The sequence below is a fragment of the Crassostrea angulata genome, chromosome 2 (genome assembly GCF_025612915.1).
Source record: "Crassostrea angulata isolate pt1a10 chromosome 2, ASM2561291v2, whole genome shotgun sequence".
NCBI classification, from domain to species: Eukaryota; Metazoa; Mollusca; class Bivalvia; order Ostreida; family Ostreidae; genus Magallana; species Magallana angulata.
The window spans coordinates 339,293-359,977 of NC_069112.1; the positions used below are offsets into that span (position 1 = coordinate 339,293).

Below are 20,685 nucleotides of genomic sequence, written 5' to 3' on the forward strand. Positions count from 1 at the left end.
TAAATATAATTACATGTATCAAAAATAAACTTCAAAGACAAACTACACATTCATCCATCACCCACAATATTGCCTTTTCGATATTTGTCATCGTTATAGACCCGTGTAACAATCTGTTAAGTAGGTGCTTGCACGACAAAGAACCCCTTGCTGATCTACATTTTCATTAACGCATACAAAGAAAAAATATATATTGATTTATTTTTGAATTTCTTTTGATGTAAAAAAAAAAGAGAAGAAATTGGTTCTCAGTCTCTCTTTATGCCTGTTTGTAAGCGGTTAATCCAAGTTAATTTTGAATATCCTTTAGTAATTTAAAAAATGCGATGTAATTTTTTTTCATGCAATATTTCGGATAAAGCAATGAAGAGTTGTTTCTTGAAATTTTATTAGACCATAAAATTGTAAAATGCTAACATTGAAAATTGTGCCCGATTTCTTTCTTTTTTTTAAGGTAAAACTTTATTGATTTAAAAAATGATTCTTTGAGACAAACTAATTGACATAATCAATAAAAGTTTAACAATCTCTAACTGCAGGTCTGTAGCTTTTAGTCTGAAAGAGAATCGGATGGACGACCTAGGACACAGATTGTCCATCCGCATTTCTTGAAAATTGCCATTTCTTTCGTACGCGGACGCAATACTCACCGAGACTAAATGGTTCGTATGTTAAGTTTTAAGTTTTAACTGCTTTGAAAGATAATATTGGTTTTCTGATAATTATGAACATGAATAATTAAATAAAAGTGGTTAAAATTACAGTAAAATTACCGGCACCGGTCTTCTCCATGCGCGGATCTAGAACGGGAAGGGTTCCAGACCCCCCCCCCCCCCCCAGCGAAATTTCTTTCAATTACGTGTACATTATAAACTTACCAAATATGCCTCGGAAATCCCTTGGCAAACTCAAACAAGAGGAAAGCTGTCAATGTGACAGCAAACCGGGTTTTCTTTTGTGTGAACAGCATTTGCCAGAATGACAGACACACAAGGGTAAAATAGTACATGTATCACCACTCTTTTTTGGGGGGGAGGGGGGGGGGGGCGGCGGCGGCGGCTTTGGTTTGTGAGATCATGACCTTTAACCTAGTGTTTTAAAACAGGAGACCTAAAGATGCTGTCGTGCAAGTGCCATAGCCATTAGATGGAACTGTTGGGGTTCTCAACACATGCATGCCTTTGAACACTCTAGTTCAATATTTATATTAAAAAGGAAATATTTTATTTTCTTATTTTATCATTTATTGCACATACCTAGTACATACCTTAAATAAAGAGGTACTGTAATTTGTGATCACTCCAATAGCATTCTAACAGTCCATATTCATAATTGTGGTGCTTAGTTATATAAGAGTGATCAATGCAGGAATGGTAGTTTGTTGTCTCCTGAGAGTGAACTGACTCAAGCTGAAGATTATTTGTAGTAGAAAGGAGTTTTTTAAGCTGCAGTGTTTGTTTCAACTGGTCAATATTGAAGTCACCAATCAAAATATTGGTGTTCACAGGTGAGATTATAGAGTTAAGTTTTTCACATATGGTGTCAATATTAGCAGTTGGATGGCAATACACACATGTAATTATCAAAGGTTTATCTGCATTCTGTAGAGTAATCTTTATTCCTTCCATTCCCTTTGCCTGAATGAACTGATAATTGTCAATAGATTTGTCATTTTTTATGTAGACAAATATTCCACAATGTGGTCTATGAGGAGTTTGTTGATTGGAATAGAATTCAATAGAATGAAATCCCTGAAGTCTGTAATATTCCAAAGGATCACAGCGTTGAGCCCATGTCTCCAGTATAAAGATGAAATCTATTTGTTGGAGGCGAGCATCATTTCTGTACTCATCAATATGTTTGTGAAGTGATCTAGCATTGTGGCACACAATTGAGATGTTTGACTTTGTGGAAGGCAACTGCTTATAAACTATTTGACAATCACTTCGGAGTCTGGATATTTCAGCGCTTACTGTCTTGTCTATAGTTATTTTCTTGTGATCAAAATCTAAAAGATGGAGTCCTTGCAAAGATGTAACTCGACTCAAAGCTACATAAACCATGTGGCTTTGGATACGCCCCTTAAATGATATAACTGCATTTGACAGAGAAATTCCTTGACATTTGTGAACAGTAGATGCTGCTGCAGGTTTTAATGGAAACTGTTTTCTCATAACATGTACAGTTTTATACTTTCCAACTTGAAACTGTCTGGTAAGGAAATGCACAGGCGTCCAAGTACAGTTAATGTTGCTTTTATATAGGTGTCTGTATTCCTTTCTGGCATCTGATCCAATGTCTTCTTGGTCAGAGAATAAAACCCAGAGCAGTATGGGTTTATTGTTAGAAAGCTCCACATGCATGAGTTGGCAAGATGCTCCATTTGTTAAACCATCTTTTATGTCCACATTTTGTATCATCATGTAATGAGCACTAACTTTAAGTTGCAATTCTGTCAGCAAATTTTGGGTTTTTTGTGGAGGTTGACTTTTAGCAATTTCCAATACAGTAGATTTGACATTTGCAGAGGCTTCTCCCAAAGTGTAATCTGATGCTTCGGAAATATACATTGGGCCATCTATGTTCGCCAAGGCAGTTTCATTGTGTTGATCTACAAGTGCATTCGAACTATACAAATGAATGAACTTGCTCAGATCTAAATGTTCTGAAGGATTTACAAGTCTTCGAAGTAGTGTTTGTATATCAGCATCATTTTGTTCTCCTTCCCTCACTCTGTTAAGTAAATGGGCAAATTCTGCATCATCTTTTTGCCGCATGACCGTTTTCAATTCAAAAAATTGGAGTTGCTCTGTCCAAAAATTAGGCATTAAAGGTCCATAGTCTGAAGAGCTACTGGTAAATATCCATTGGTCCAATACTGGTCTTAACTGAAATAAATCACCAACTAGAAGCAAGGAGATCCCACCAAATGCTTCTTTGGTACAAAATATTTCCTGTAGCCTATTATTGATGAAGTTAAACATATGGATCCCCACCATTGAAATTTCATCAATTATGAGCAGTCTGAGTTTTATAAAGCGACATCTGAGCGTGTTCAGTGTGCTATGATCAAGAGGCATGTAGGTTTTCAAGGAATGACTTGCTGGAATACTGAATATTGAATGTAAAGTATTTCCCTTTATATTATAGGCTGCTTTGCCTGTTGGTGCACCAATGACAACTTTAAGTTCATCTGGGTTTTCGCCTGCAGTGTCATAGAAGCGCATAACTGCTTGATACACTGCTCTTAGGGCATGACTTTTGCCGACTCCAGCTCCTCCTGACAGGAAAACATGATACGGCTTGTTAGTTGTTTTTGTTAAATGTAAAATGTAATAGAAGAAGGTTTTTTGTTCATTGTTTAGTGAACGTACTAATTCTCTATATTCAATATCTGAAAGTTTATTTTGAATGACTATTTCATTGGTGGTTTTACCAGGGCATCCAATGTCTAGTCCAATATCATAATTACGACTTGTTTCATTTGGTGGTTGAAGCAATGACATATTGTCCTCTCTTGCTTCCTCACTGTCTTCTTCTGTTTGACGTGCAGTTGGTGCTATGTTATCCATTTCATCATTGACAATCTCCTGACTGACATTTTCCATTATTTCATCCATATTACAGTCACTGATACAAGCACTGAAGGTTTGTCTGACTTCAACAATTGTATTTTCAAACTTCTTATACTGTTCTTCAAATGAGGAACTTGTTCCCATCAGTAAAAGTTCTTCTCGCCAAGGATGGAATAACATAAGCTGTTCCCTGTAATGTAATTCCGGATCTTTTTTCAGACTATATTTTACATATCGTATTATTTTTGAAGTCCTTCTTTTCACAAGTCGACTTCCATCTGGTAAAGGGATTTCAGTTCCTGCAACTATATTTTCAATATTATTGTCCATCATGTCAACCTCCTCTACTGGTTCTTTGAGACCTTTTCTGTTATAGGTATATCTGTCAAAATCAGATGCAAAATGTGCAAGTGTCATATTCTCTAATGATGGGGGTCGTTCCGAGTACCTTTGTATTAGTCCTGTGCAAGTTATATCTGTAGAGTCGTCTGGAAGACCTTTGAGTACTGAGGCTGGTTTCAGTATTTCTATCCGTTTTTCAGGTGGGGATGTATTAATGAATATCACATCTCTTGAACTCTGTGTTAGAGGTAGTTGCAATAGGAGATAAATTGCTTCTTGTGCTGATATTTCGCAATGATTGAGGAATTTATTGGAAATTACTCTTAGTTTCTCTCTGATACTCAAATTTCCCTGTTTCACTTCCTGTACAGCATTCTGTAACAACATACTCATGCCTCTCTGTGATTTCATTATGTAACTTGCTATGTAAACACATACAGCATATGGATCAATCACATATTGCATATCAGTGTTTGCTTGCCATATTCTAAGTATATCTAAATTGAAAGAGTTTATCCTAGTATCTTTCACTGTTCTCTTTAAGAAAACTTTTTTCTTTGATATCGAGGATCTAATAGCATTTAGATACTCAGTATAATCAACTTTACATTCATCTAGAAATGAATTAAAGTCCATTTCAACATCACTTGTAAGCGTTTCTAGAACTTTTGTGATTTTGTCATAATTGACCTTATGTTTCGCAACATCTGATTTTTCTGTATCTGTTGGCAATGGCTCCAGAATCATCGTTTCAGTCATTGGAGGTATTGGGAAACCAAAGCGACATAGTCTTTTTGCTTTTTTTTTACATGATTTAGAGTGTCGGTGTTTCTGTAGTTTCACAAACTTTTTGTCCTCTTCTGATACATCTGAAGAGCATGATATATGAGAATCAATGAACTGGAGTATGTCATCAATCTGACTAGATCCATACGTAGGAGAATCTTTCATCCAGAATAAACAGTGCAAGTGTGGGGATCCACGCTGCTGGAATTCGACTCTTATGTAGTAATCTTGAATTTTGCCTATAGGACAGTTTTCGGATTTTAAAATGTTATTCAAGAAGAGTTGTGTTCTATAATGAAAATGTCTTGCACAAGTGGTGGGATCTTTCTGAATCAGTTCACATCGTTCAATCCAATTGAGATTTTCTATCTCTTGATAAGTAAATTCACGTTTGTGGATTTTCTTAGCTAATATTCCAAGCAAATCAAGCCAGTGGGTTTCAGCTGCAGAAAAAGTTGAAAAAAAAGTTGGTAAACCCAACTGGCGTAACATTGCAAATAATTCTTTTTGTTTGCTTTGATAATATGGCGGTGATGATCTGAGTGATTTCAAAAATGTAAAGCCTTCATCATTGTGCAACAAATTGTTGATATTCTCAGAAGATTTCAATTGCCCAGCAGTATATGAATTATTTGTTGTTTTTCTTAAAGCTGTTGTTGCAATGTCTTTGACTTGTAGAGTCTGCAATTTCTTTAGTTTGAAGAAGATGTTAGATACACAAGTTGCAAATCTTCTGCCGACATTTCGTAACTCTACTTTACAAATTGTACTGAATGTCACTGGAATTTGTCTCTCATCATTTTCTGTTCTCTTTTGACCAGCAAACAATACAGGAAAAGCCTTTTCTTCAGAATATTGATCAAGGTATAAACTGATGGGGTGGTTCTTTTCACCAGGTGCTATTTGTAAAGCATGACGGCCATCATCTGTAAAATCAATGTTTTGTAATAAAGTGTCTTTATTACCAGATCCAGAGGTTTCTTCTGCAGTTTCTTCACACCATCTGTCATCATCATCATTCTCTTTATCTGTAATAATTTCTGAATGACTTTGACATGCAGTCACTGACTTATCATTTTGCATGTTCTGAACTGTATCTAAATCCTCTTTTGATGCAAAATCGATATCATTTTCAATTTCCGACAACCAGTTTGTGTCCAATTTTATACCTTCCTGTTTGTAAAGGACACTATTGTCAATCAAATACTTAGCTAGGTCATAAATCACTTTTGGTCTAACAGTCTCATGAAGCATTGATGATTTATACTGAAGTCTTCTTTTAAACAACAAATGGATAGTTGCAGTGTTTTCAAATCTTCTTGGAAGCATTGAAATAACATCTGTTGGATCCATAGGAACATTTACTGTGTTGCCATAGATACCTAGTTGTTTTCCTGCTCCAAGTTGCTTAAGCTGCATGAATGGGATCCTCAGAGCTACACATCTCTCTTCTGTCTGAGTTGGATTTAATTCAGTTAAATTATCTGGTAACTCTTCATACTTGAATCCGTTGCAGAAAGCCATTTATGGGATTTTCTTCTCCATAATGTATTTATAGCATGTCTTGCAAATCCATTCACTATTACCTACACTTTTTGTTCCTGTAAGAGTCTGATTCAGAAATTGCTCAGGTATGCCTTTCTTCAAATATGCAGGTATTGTTACTAAGTAAATACTATGCTGGTAAAATGTTTGCTTACAACACGAGCAAACATAGTCATCGCCTCGTTTTAATAGGTCACGAAATATTTGTATCTGAGTTTCAATATTATTCGGCTTTCTTCGCTTGGAGTATTTGCTGTGGATTGATTTGTTTTCTTTTCTTTTACTCTTATGCCTCCACTCTTTCCTTTTCTTATTTTCATTTTCTTTCACCTCATTTATCTTGCGTCTCTTGATTCGAGTAAAGTTTCTATTGGTGTTTTCCTGTAGTTTAATCTCAGGTATAGAGCGTCTTTTGGCTCGAGTCAAGCTTCTATTGGTGTTTTCCTGTAGTTTAATCTCAGGTATAGAACGCCTTTTGGCTCGAGTCAAGCTTCTATTGGTGTTTTCCTGTAGTTTAATCTCAGGTATAGAACGCCTTTTGGCTCGAGTCAAGTTTCTATTGGTGTTTTCCTGTAGTTTAATCTCAGGTATAGAGCGCCTTTTGGCTCGAGTCAAGTTTCTATTGGTGTTTTCCTGTACTTTAATCTCAGGTATAGAACGCCTTTTGGCTCGAGTCAAGCTTCTATTGGTGTTTTCCTGTAGTTTAATCTCAGGTATAGAACATCTTTTGGCTCGAGTCAGGTTTCTATTGGTGTTTTCCTGTAGTTTAATCTCAGGTATAGAGCGTGTTTTGGTTCGAGTCAAATTTCTATTGGTGTTTTCCTGTAGTTTAACCTCAGGTATAGAACGTCTTTTGGCTCGAGTCAAGCTTCTATTGGTGTTTTCCTGTAGTTTAACCTCAGGTATAGAGCGTCTTTTGGCTCGAGTCAAGTTTCTACTCATGTTTTCACATTCTGATAGTTCATTACTTCGCCTTTCTCTTCTTGAAATATTTCTTTTAAGGTTTTCATTGTGTCTATATTCTGGCATTTGTCTTCGTTTACGGCGGGAAATGTTGTTAAGCTGCTGCTTTTAAAGGTGTTCTTTTTTCTTTTTTTGTCTCTTTCTTTGATCATCAAAGTAGTTTGTAAGCCAATCATTAGAATCTTGATTTCTCTTTAGTTTTTCACTTTCTGACAGTTGTAACTTTTGCTTCTTTGGAAAACTTTCAAGTTCATTTGAAGAATGTGATAATTTGCGCTTTGTTTCATTATTAACTGTAGCAGTGTCTGTAGTATTTTTTTCTGGGTTTCTCTTTAGTTTTTTATTCTCTGACAATTCCTGAACCTTTTGTTTCTTTGGAAGAATTTCAGGCTCACTTGAATGGTGTGTTGATTTGCCCTTTCTTTTATCAATAACTGCAGCTCTGTCTGTAGTATTTTGTTTTGAGTTTCTGTTAGGTTGTTCATTTTCTGATGATTGTTGTACATTCTGTTTCTTTGCAAGATTTTTCAATTGAGGTGCTTCATCTTCCTTTGAAGTTTCAGTCCTGTGAAGAAAAAAACACCCATACCTATGAGATACATGTATATATTAAGAAAATGACATTTGTCATTATTGTCGAGTTATTTCTTGTGTTGATGCAAACCAGATTCCGTAACACACTATGGATTTTATTCATTGGAGGCTGTAAAATGATTTTTTTTTCAGAATTAGTACGGTATTCATTACTATTTCCTTCATTATTGACACCTTTTCTCTCTGTCTTTCTTTCTCTTTCTGTCTATGCTGTCTGTCACCACTAGTTCTAACTTTCTTTGGCATGGCATGAAATTATTCTTTCATCAATCTAAAACAATAAATTTATTGAATAAATCAAAACATATAAAAGTGTTATGATCAATAGTGACAACCAAAAGACATGTTTATAATTTACACAGTAGAATTTTACTCTACTTTAATTAGATACCAGTAAAAAGAAAACACATAATTTGTAAATTTGGTTTATGACAATAAATGAACATGATAACTGAATGTGTATAATTTACACATGTTTTTAAAGAACATAAAGATTAAGTAGATGAACAGTCAATGACAGCTTTTGAATATTACTGTCATTTTTTTTTCAATGGTTTTTTTTCCGAGGCTCCTATTTCTTTTCTTCATCAGTAGGGACAAACGTTTTCTCCATATCAGTATCAGAAATCTTTTGCTTCTTGGCTGAAGTATCTTCCTGTGAGGAAGGTAGAAGTTCCTGTGAGGAAGGTAGAAGTTCCTGTGAGGAGGGTAGACTGTTAAAGGATTCATCCGTCACTTCTGCCTCATAGTCATCAACCTTTCTTTTAAGCTTAAAATTCTCCTTTTTCAACCTTGCCAGCTCCAGCTTTCCATCTCTAGCCAATTTTTCAGTTTTAGATAATTGTTCTTTGCTTGTCTTTCCATGAGTTGAAATTAGTTCTGCCATCTGTAAAATTTCATCCAGGGTCTTTTTCACCATATCATCTTGCTGTTTTTGTAATTTTGCATTGATCAAGCAACCTTTTATTTGATAAGTTTTGGCAACAATATTCTCCGCCACATTAATTATGGCTGTTAAATTTTTTTCCATCATGAATCTGCAAAGAAAACCTAAATTGAAAAAGAGATTCTTAGATGACAGTGTTTCAAAAGCAAAGAGATACCAACTACATGTGATTTAATATACGGTACTTTGGAATCATTTTTTACATGTGGGTCAATGTTCGTAAGTAGCCAACATTTTTCTGGTGAGGAGGTAATTTCGTTGGTGGCAAGTTTGGGGTAATCTTAATGATTATTAAACTAATGCTTGTATATATGTTTGTGAGGATGTAAATTCATGGGCAAGGGATTCCCACAAAAGCCCCAAACATTGGTCCCCTAATAACAGTGATGATTCTAAAGTAATTATAAGTGCAGCAGAGTATACTTAATATGCTAGTCAAAATTAAAAGAATCTTTACTATTTTGTATTAGCTCTTCAGAGAATTATGAAATTTTCAAAAAATTAGCTGTAAGCATTGAAGGTCAAAGATTCTCTCAATTTCTCCTTTTTAACTCACTTAATTATATATATTATATTATATTATATATATATATATATATATATATATATATATATATATATATAAAAACACATAATTATATATTAAACACATACAAACACACATACAACACAAAAGTGCATGGTTATTTTAGCCATCTACTCACTAACTAATGTTCCATTAAAAGCAACAACAAAAAAGAGGTCACTACTATTATATTAAATTATAGATATGCATTGATAATTTACAAGAATGAGCATGGAGACTTGGTGAGTAAATGTTACCGCCACCACCACTGGGAGGATCTTTTGATGCAGTTTAGGAATTGTGAAATTTTGACTACATAAAAAGATATAACCATGCAGTGTCATGCATAGCAATGAAAATGCAATACTTGTTTTTATAGTTATATTGTTTCTGCAAAAAATGTTTAATATAAATATGCAAATAATTTCCTTTTCATCATGTTCAATGGTTAAAATGCAGACATTAATTGAAAACAATGACATTCTATGCTAAGCATCACACTAATGTTAGCAAAACTTGAGACTGGGAAAAAATGGAATTACTTAACCTTACTAATGCTAATCACTTTGTTAAATTACATTGCTAATCCAAGCTGAAATTTTTTGTGTAAATTCAAATGCATGTATTGAGTAATTATAAAAAAAACAGACTCAAATTTTACTTGGTGGCATTTGAAGTTCTGATATATGCATGGTGCAGAAAGCTGATGCATGCATGATTTTAAATTGTACTCACCATAATACTGATGTGTTAATCACTTTTCAGAAAATTCTTCCTCTTCAGAAATTTCTTCTTTTCAACACCGAATATTTTATTTACCCAGATTGATATTTATCTATTATATTGTATTATATCAATTGTATTTTATTTAATTAATCATTACTGTTGAATTTAATGCAAACACGATCTGCACAACCTCAAAACAACCTCCTCGAAGACACGATCCAGCTTTAATTACCTTTTACTCTGATTTACAGACGTAATAAACATCTACATAATTAAATTACTCACACATCAAAATGTAGCGCAACGCTAAATACCATTTATACATTCTGGTCATCTCCTGGGAAAATGCAGCAGCAGGATGCATGGCGAGCAGTTGAATTGATTGTCTTGATCATCAAGAAGCTTAGACCATCTTAGGCCAAGGCAAACGTTTAAATGATCTCGTGTGATAAACATTACTTGAGGCCGATCCCGACCAGAAATAATCGTAGTCAAAATTTGGTTTTTTATCAAACTTTCAAAGCAAGACGAATATCACTATGCCTGTCTACACAAAATATCTTTTGATCTTAGAAACCGCAGGAGGAGTTATCAAGATTATTGAAGCACCAAGTGTGCAATATAATGAGGAATAAGAAATATATTCAATGGCTGATATTTTTCTTCATTTTCACAAAAACAAACTACAAGTAATTTATACATATAACATATATGTACAATAAAACTACTCAAAACTCTATCTTGTAAACTGTAGGAGGAGTTACCATACAATAGGGGTACTTTACATGCAATATTCTGCAAGAAAATGATTAAGTTCAACAGCTGGGTTTTTTTTTTTTTTTTTTATAAATAATCAGAAATCAAAATCCAAGCAATATGCACTCCTCCTATATATGTACAATTAATCTGCAAAACAACAACTTCCTATCTTGAAAACTGTAAGAGGAGTTATCTGTACAATAGGGGTACCCTATATGCAATATTCTACAAGAAAATGACTAAGTTCAACAGCTAATATTTTTTTCATAAATTATCACAAATCAAAATCCTAGCAATATGCACACCTCGTATATATGTACAATTGATCTGCAAAACAACAACTTCCTATCTTGAAAACTGTAGGAGGAGTTATCCGTACAATAGGGGTACCCTATATGCAATATTGTACGAGAAAATGACTAAGTTCAACAGCTAATATTTTTCTCATTAATTATCACAGATCAAAATCCTAGCAATATGCACTCCTCCTATATATGTACAATTAATCTGCAAAACAACAACTTCCTATCTTGAAAACTGTAGGAGAAGTTATCCGTACAATAGGGGTACCCTGTATGCATTATTCTGCGAGAAAATGACTAAGTTCAACAGCTGGTATTTCTTTCATAAATTATCACAAATCAAAATCCTAGCAATATGCACATCTCTGATATATGTACATTTGATCTGGAAAACAACAACTTCCTATCTTGAAAACTGTAGGAGGAGTTATCCGTACAATGAGGGTACCCTATATGCAATATTTTGCCAAAAAATGACTAAGTTCAAAAGCTAGTATTTTTTCGATAAATTATCGGAAATCAAAATCCTAGCAATATGCACACCTCTGATATATGTACAATTGATCTGCAAAAGAACAACTTCCTATCTTGAAAACTGTAGGAGGAGTTATCCGTACAATGAGGGTACCCTATATGCAATATTTTGCCAAAAAATGACTAAGTTCAAAAGCTGGTATTTTTTCGATAAATTATCAGAAATCAAAATCCTAGCAATATGCACACCTCTGATATATGGACAATTGATCTGTAAAAGAAAAACTTCCTATCTTGAAAACTGTAGGAGGAGTTATCCGTACAATGAGGGTACCCTTTTGGCAGCCGCCCGCCCGCCCGCCCGCCATCCGCCCGCCCGCCCGCCCGCCTTTTTCACCATTTTAATAACCGGATTTTTCCGTTGGAAAACCCGGTTAAAAACCGTCTGACTTTTCAACCCCCACCCGGAAAAATTTTCTGATCCGCGCATGTTTCCCCTCCTCGAAATACAAAATTATTCTTCAAAACCCCCTGTAAAATTTCCAGGATATCCGCATATATACTAAGAGATTCATTGGCGCTTGCGTTCGATAAAAATGCGTGTAAAACGTTTGCCAATGGTCTTTTTACCTTCGTACCGGGCATAACCATAGCCCCACTCTTTCGAAGCAAGCTAGAGACAACGCGTTAAGATCTGTATTTGCTTATAAACATGTAGTATCATCGTGAAAAATGCACTGTTCAATTATAATTTTTTTTACTTTACTTGTAAAATTCAACATCTGTTTCGTATAATTTTTTCTCACAGTTACTTTTTATTTAGTGATTGACACTTTTCAGACTTTATATGTGATTTCATGTCTCAAGGACTGTTTATCTCTTAAAACAACATTGTGCAATTATCAGATTTTCATTTCTTGGACATCAAAGACTCATTGAGTTTATTTAATTATTTTATATCTGTGAACCTTTCACTCAGCTTACTTATATCATTACCTGTCAATTTATACTCATTGTAAAGATTCTTATAAATAGTTATGTACAATTGTCAATGCGCAGTCTGGAATACGGCGGCCAACCCCGGCCACGTCCGACTCTCCCAGAGTCTTGAGTCCGGAGGCCACTACTGGTCATATCCGACTTGTTTGTAACATGTCTGTCTGTTAAATTGTTATAATGTTGCCATCGTTGAGTCTCGTTCAATTAATGTGGAATCCTGCATCAATTGCCTGTTTATTTGTGTGGAACTGTATACTGGTGGACCTTCGGGAATACGGCAAACCTACCCTTCGTTTTAGCTTACAGCCCACAGCGCGCCACAACCTTATACACTTTACGCCAACATTCCCTCACCCGGTTCGTACTGCAACGACCGATGCAGATCCAGACGAATTCTCTAGAACCGTAAAATCTACGCGGTCACAGAAATATTATACAATTATTTAATGCTTGAGCAGTAAATAGACCAGAATATTTTTCCCTTGGTGCAGGGAACAGCTCAGTATGATCTATTGCCCGAGACCAACGGCCGAGGGCAATAGATCATTCTGAGCTGTTCCCTGCACCAAGGGAAAAAAATTCTGGTCTATTGACTGTTCAAGTATTAAATAATTGTTTTATTACCTAATTCCTTTTTTAGTTGTCGGGGTTTACAATTTGCATATTGCAGATGGTTTTCGCAATATATGCAATATATTAAGATATTTTTTTACATCTTTTACATGCACAGAACCTGTTGCATGCATTACAACATCTCAATTTAATAGTAGTTTAAACAAAAGAAGGGGGGCTTAAACCCATTAGATTTTAAATAGTCTTTTACCTTATTTGAGGCTTTAAAGCTGTTGATTATTTGATACTCCATTTTGATAACATTGAATTTGGTTTCACCAAGTACTAAAAACAACGTCTATGTAAAGGAATATACATTCCCTGGGAACTATCGAAAGGATGTAACATTAACATACCCGCGTTCTGAAGTATGTTGCCGGTCCAATAGATTGCAATCTATTGACCGGCGGTCCAATAGATCGCAGTCTAATAGATCGCAGTCTATTGACCGGCAGTTCAAAATAGACGCAAATATTTAATTGGTAATAAAACAAAAAATCCGTTTGATTAGGTAATAAAATACTTTGTTTCTCAGTGTTTGTACATCTAATATTGTACTATGGTCAGCTATAAATTTTTTGTAATACGTCACAAGTACATGTATGACGCAGCTACGACGGAAAACCTAATCGTTGCTTGCAACGAGCTCGTCTCTAGTTGTAAATGTACCATCCCTGACTACGCTACTGCAAGAAACAGCAGTAAACTATCACTGTAGTAGCCATGAAATGAATTTGGCCATTTCTAAGCGGCAACAAGCCCTTGCTTGTAAGATCAAATCAAGTGATGTGAAAACTGTAGCAACCAATCAAGCAACCTCAGCGAGGCCCTGCTACTCGGCTGTCTGAAAACAAAGGTTGGAGTGCAAGTCACGAGCTTCTCCGAAATATTTGACCTTTTTTTGGCTTTTTTAACGATTTTGACATTTACCTGTCAGGAAACCTTCAAAACCGGCGCCATTACGAAAACTGGAAATCTCGGCGTATCCAACTGGAGACAGCATTTTCAGCTCGATTTTAAATACTTGCGAATCGTATCAAATATTATAACTCACAACTAAACAATAAAACAAGTGAAAAGCTGTCAATGTGACAGCTAACCGGGTTTTCTTTTATGTGAATTGTGTCCATAATCCATTTCAACCCGTATACAGTGAAATGGAGTACCCAATATGCAACATTTTGCCAAAAAAAAAAGACTAAGTTCAAAAGCTGGTATATTTTCGATTAATTATCGGAAATCAAAATCCTACCAATATGCACACCTCCGATATATGTACAATTGATCTGCAAAATAACAACTTTCTATCTTATAAACTGTAGGAGGATTTATCCGTACAATGAGGGTACCCTATATGCAATATTTTGCCAAAAAATGACTAAGTTCAAAAGCTGGTATTTTTTCGAATCTTTTATCGGAATTCAAAATCCTAGCAATATGCACCCCTCTGATATATGTTCAATTGATCTGCAAAAGAACAACTTCCTATCTTGAAAACTGTAGGAGGAGTTATCCGTACAATGAGGGTACCCTTTTGGCAGCCGCCTGCCCGCCATTTTCACCATTTTAATAACCGGATTTTTCTGTTGGAAAACCCGGTTAAAAAATAAGGGCGCCATAAACGATGGATGCAACATGTGGATGTTGTGGAGGGGAGTTTTCGAGGAAAGCTAAAGGGTTCCAACGAACTTCCATTAACGCTAAAACAAAAAAGGGTATTAGGTATGGTAACTGGTTTGATAAATAGAAGATATTCAATATATATTTTCAGCATTATGTCAAAGCGTAAGAAAAATCCTCAGTCATTTTGTATAAGCTGCTGAAATGAAGGCTAACAGATAACTTCGACGATGTATAATGTTGATTGTTTATAATCAAAATTAATATAGAATTTTAAGAGTTTTTAAGTGCTATATCATAAAAAGAACAAACACAACACGAATATTTTTTAACAGCTGTTTAAGAGCTCTTACAAAACATCTTCATATTGTGTATGAAATATCAAATTTAACAAATAAGTTGTCAAAAGAGCTATTTCAATGTATGTCAGAAAGTGCAAATTTGCATTGACAAAAAATAAATATAAAACCTTTTCAAAAATGTCTTGTTTTCGTTGACATACATACCAAAAAAGATACAATTGACATACTTTTAGCACGAGAGTGTATATACATGTGTATGTATATATCTATATTTAAGTTATTTACATGGACTAAAACCAAACAAGGTTATACCATGTATATTAGGCCTCACCATGTAAATTTTCAGCAAGTCATCTTTTGTTCATGAACTGGATTAGTTTTTGTTAACATAAGTTGAATGAATAATAAATTTTATTTTAATAGTGTGGCTGGTGTCTAGCAAGACCACTTCAACATAGCTGTGACCCCGGAAAGAAATACTTTTCTATGTTATAAATGCACGAATTTATTGTCATCACTTCCCGAGAAGAAACAAGCATACGCAGATGTTGAGGAGAGACTGCGGAAAGTGCGGGTCCCAGGAACCTAAGTCAGAAAATTTCAACTCCAGGTTCGAGTCAAACAAGAATAGAATTCCTGGGTCCCCCGCCGGTCAAGCAGTATACTAGTATCGACCAAGGCTGATTTAGGAACTTGACCAAGGTATTAGTGGTATAAACATTTGGTATAAATTTCATGTAAACCCGTCAAAATTTGTAGGCATGAGATCGCTTACAAGGTCAATTTTGGGATAAAACGGAGTCATTATTGTGGTCAAAGTCCCATTACTCCAACAAAAAGTATCGACCAATGCTGATTTTCGAACTTGACCAAAGTATTAGTGGTATAAACATTTGGTATACATTTAATGAAAATCCGTGATGACTTGTTCAAAGGAGCTGTTTAAATCCAGACCAGTTTCATTAGAGGTAGGCTATACTTAATGATAAAAAACCCCAATGTAAACCGAGTATTTTGTATCATCTTTAATCACAAACTTATCAAGAAGCATGTTTGCAAATATTTCTCCGATAATATTTGTTTTAAGATACTATGCAATAACATAAGTTGATTATGAATTTATGTATCTTTACTTTGAAAATGTGATGGTATTTCTTTGGCACAATATATGGATCAAATGTGGAACCTTTGTCTATTACTGGTGGATATCATCATTGCCTCCCTAACTAGGATGCAGTATCATGCCAGTGTATCTAAAAAGTGGAGATACATATCCTTAGTCCCACTCGTAGGCACCATACTGAGTATGATAATGCACAATAAAAAAGTAAGTGGTGCTGTGATTCAAAAGATGAATTCACTGGTCATGTGGCTAGGTGGTTGTAAAAGAAAAATACGCTGATTGTAATTGTTTAAAATTTTTATTGCATTCATAATCTTTAATACACTAGGCAAGAGAAATTTTATTTCAAATATTGTATATTTTTTTTTCTAGGTGTTTGATGCATTTAGCAAACTGGGATGGTGCCATGGGATTTCAGCAACACGTGATTCCATTGATACATTCAGACAGGAGTATGACCACAAGGTCCTTGACTGGAGGAACAGGATTACTGCTTGACTGGAGGAACAGGATTACTGCTTTACAAATAGGTGTGTAATGGCAAATTTTGTTTTTAAAAGTTATTGTTCAAAGTTTGGTTGGGGTGGAGTAAATGAAGATTCGAGTGATGCTACTAGATGTTTATTGGATAAAAACGCTTGTGAGTCACATGTTATTTATTTAGAACTATTAGCTGGGTTTAATACCATAAAGGTACCTTTCAGACAGTCAATATGGGGTAGAAGAATTAAACCTCCAGTTGTCTACTCACCTTGAACCAGTATCTAGCATATTTTATTATTTTTATGCCTTATGTACATAGTCTGTTTTTATATTTTTCTTTATTATTCATTAAATAATTATAGAGTTGATTACATTTTTGTTTAGTATGTCAGGATAGAATAACATAACTGATACATAGAGGTAAAATTAAAGTTTAATTATAAATTACTAGTCACATCTAGATTGCTGGTTGTTTTGTTTGTGTTTCTGAGTTGTTTTATTTCTTGCTCTTGACATTAACCTTCAGGATATACTGTATTTGAACTTTATTGGATAAAGGATTGTTATGTGTTTTAATTATTAAGACATGATGGTATCTTCTAATAAAATTATCTAGAAGTCAAAACAGTACATGATAGATATTTTGAATATCTAGTATCAGTAATACATAGATACGAATCATTAAGAGTTTAGCATTCTTAGATTAATGCTTTCCGTAGATGATCCTTAGTTTATCTCCCTTGTACTGAACTAGAAACAACCCTGGGGTTTTCATATAGTTTATCTATAGGGATAGATGCATTTAGGCATCTTTTATTTTAGATGTTTTTCTATAGGAGAAAACATACTTTGAATAGATAGCTATTGAATTACCCTTTATATAGTACAGTTAACAATAAAGTCTTAGAATTTAAGATTTTATCATCAGTTATTTCGGAGTAGGTTATTTACAATTGAGAAATGCTTGCAATTCTATCATTAATCTGGGTTGTCCTATTATTCTTTTATTTTCAGCTAGGATGGCCGATGTTTTAGAATTATCAGTTGAGCAAGAGGAGATAGAGGAGCTATTTGGAAAATCTTTTCCTAGGGAGTGGCCCTCAGATGGACAAGCGTGTTCCATCCCTAGCTGTCCATCTGAGGAGCACGTATTTCACAAGATAGGATCCTATAGGGCCCACTTTATTAAGTACCATAAGGAATTGGTGCCTGTGTATTATTGTTCAAAGGAAGGATGCTCCTTCAGAGCTTTTAAAATTACGCCCATCCGTAAACATTGGGAAAAGAAACACCCAGGAGTTCAGGGGTGTATTTTGTGCCGAAACATTAAAAACCCAAGATACTGTGATCCTGGACAGATAGTTATGCCCTTGCCTACTATACATACGGACGCCAGGGACAGGGCAGCAGAAGCCAGACGTCGAGCATCAGCCTCTACTACACCACTCTTTAATCTCCCAAGATGATATAGCGCTAGGGACATGAAGCCTCATCACTTTTGACATTATTCATTATGTAATTAAACAAAATTTGTGATTTTTTTTATTTAAAGGGGGGAGGAATGTAACAAATTTGTTTATTTTCAATATACAGTTGGCATTTTTCTTAAAGTTTTTACAGTTTAAACAGTTTATTGTCATTCTTAAGGTTCAAATACTTACTGTTGATCATTTAATTCTTTCTACTCTCATATTTTGAACAAGTTAAAAATTATCCTATTTATAGTTACACTTCTACAGGAAATAGTATCCATGTTGTCACTTTTGCCTAAGTTATAAAGTTACCTGTTCTCTGATTGGCTAAGTCTAGTTTCTGTGGTTTTCATTGGTTTAAATTAGTGAATAGAATACAGGTATATATAAGAGAGTGTTCGGTCAGTTTTCTTTACTTGGGTTGGGGAGTGATTACCTTATGGTAAGACTCCCTTTCTATTTTTTGGCACTTAAACCTCTTGGTTTTACAGCTATGAATAGATTAAAGTTAGGTTTAGCATAATAAAGCATGATTTATGTAAAGTTAGGATTTAGTTCATTTTTGTAGGGTTTAAAGCATTGTTTTTATAATACAGATTTTTCTTAAGGTTTGGAGTGTAAGTTTAGATAGGTTTTCCCTTTCCCAGTCCTGGTTGAAGGTGTTGTAGATAACTTATTTTTATAAGGAGGATTATATTAGTCATTTTTACATTCATTTGTCATAGAGGAGAAATTTGATATTTATAGAAATGTAGCTCGTTCCTTATTCATCGTTCCTCGTCTGTTATTATTAAATCTATTTTAAGATTCTATGGTGGCCCAGTAGGAACATATTTTTATTTTTGGCAATTATTTGGCAATTTTGCATTTTCTTATTTTTTTTATTAATTGTAGAATTTAATTAAATTATCAAGTATCCATTGTAATATCAGTTCATTATAAATTCAGATTATACATGTTTTCAGATTAATTTTCCCTTTGAGTACTTCTGTTTGTAAATTTCCATATTTTTGTCTATTATTATAAAATTCTTGTTGCTATCCTTGACTTAAATCAACTCTATAAACATTAATAAATTGTGTTAAATCTTACTGGTGTTTTTATTACAAGTGTTGACCATAGTTCAGAAATCCCCTTACCTGGGTTGATTTTTAACTGAGCCAGTATTTGACTTTAGAGATACTTTGATGACAAGAGTTATTGCCCTTGTCGTACTGGTTCCGGTTACACTAGCATGCCCTTCCACAACTATTTCAAAGCAACAATATCTAGCAGGCTACATTTTTATGGCGTCGAGCGAAGCTCGAAAGCCATCTAGGGATCGTACGTCCGGAAGTTGCCGATTTTAAGGAGCCAAACAACTCAAATGAGTGCAAAGTTTTCTTATGTGTTTGAAGATAAATAGCTGATATACTTCAATTTCGAGCAGAACTGTACGTCAACAAAACAAGTTGGCAGATACGAAATGGTTGATGTCTTTGAAAATGTTAATATTTTATTGTAAACAATATGTCTGGGTTTTAGCGGATGAATACACTAGCACAGAGACACATGCGATAGCTGGGCCTACATACTCAACTTGGTTATGAAATATACCAGCCTGCAAAACAGATTATTTTGTATCCATATCGAATATTGACAATGCACAAAAGTTTAATCTTTTAGCAATAAAACTTCCTACATCGAGCGATAAGTATATCTACAACCAAAAGTTATTTTAACCAACTAGTGACCTACTTTCACTTTGTAAACAACGTGATTGGATGCTTTCTTTTATCTACCCCTGATCTTTTCGGCCCATGTCATTTGGACCCATGTGAATTTTAAATCAAATTGATAATAAGAGACAGAGTGTTTATCAGCAGTATACAATATAGAAAATTAAACACAATCAAAATTTTAATATTTATTTCTATATGAATAGAGAAAAAAAATCTAAAAATGTGTTAACTCCTAAGATATTTCTAAACTTAGATTTTAATTTTCTTTCAAAACTTTTTAAGAATTAGGTGAGTCAGTTTGTAATGAATTGTAATTTAATTAGTTATGTGATAAAAAAAATAATTAAAAACTTTTTTTTGAAAGTTGACTAATGTATTTGTCTTTATATTTGTTTTTAAAATGTAAGTATAATTGATACCAATTTCTAAATGAATGGTCAATAACCAAATCAGAATGATTTTTGAAAATATGAAAAAAAAATCACACTTAATTTTGATATTTCTATAATTTTAGTTGACTGCATAAAATCTATATTAAATTTCATTTTTGTTAAATTGACCGCCCAAATCAATTTTTATAAAATTAATCTCTAGCAAAACAACAGGAAAAGTTTATCTCATGTTAAGTACACACATTACTAAGAGTTACAGAATCATACTTTGTTTTAAGGATTTTTTTTTAATCTACAGTACCTAAGTGTACATTTGATCAATGAAGGAGAACTATAAATAACACATATAAAAAAAATTATGCATTTTTGTAATAGTGGAGATTA

At 34.2% G+C, this 20,685-nt stretch overlaps 1 protein-coding gene across 1 annotated transcript; it reads left to right on the forward strand.

The window, feature by feature from the left end:
• Window positions 1-16,128: 16,128 nt before the first annotated feature.
• On the forward strand, window positions 16,129-19,240 carry LOC128171634 (uncharacterized). Its single transcript, XM_052837414.1, has 2 exons — window positions 16,129-16,763; window positions 17,731-19,240. The coding sequence occupies exons 1-2, from the start codon at window positions 16,613-16,615 to the stop codon at window positions 18,180-18,182; spliced, it is 603 nt and encodes a 200-aa protein (XP_052693374.1). The 5' UTR covers window positions 16,129-16,612; the 3' UTR covers window positions 18,183-19,240.
• The last annotated feature ends 1,445 nt before the right edge of the window (window positions 19,241-20,685 follow it).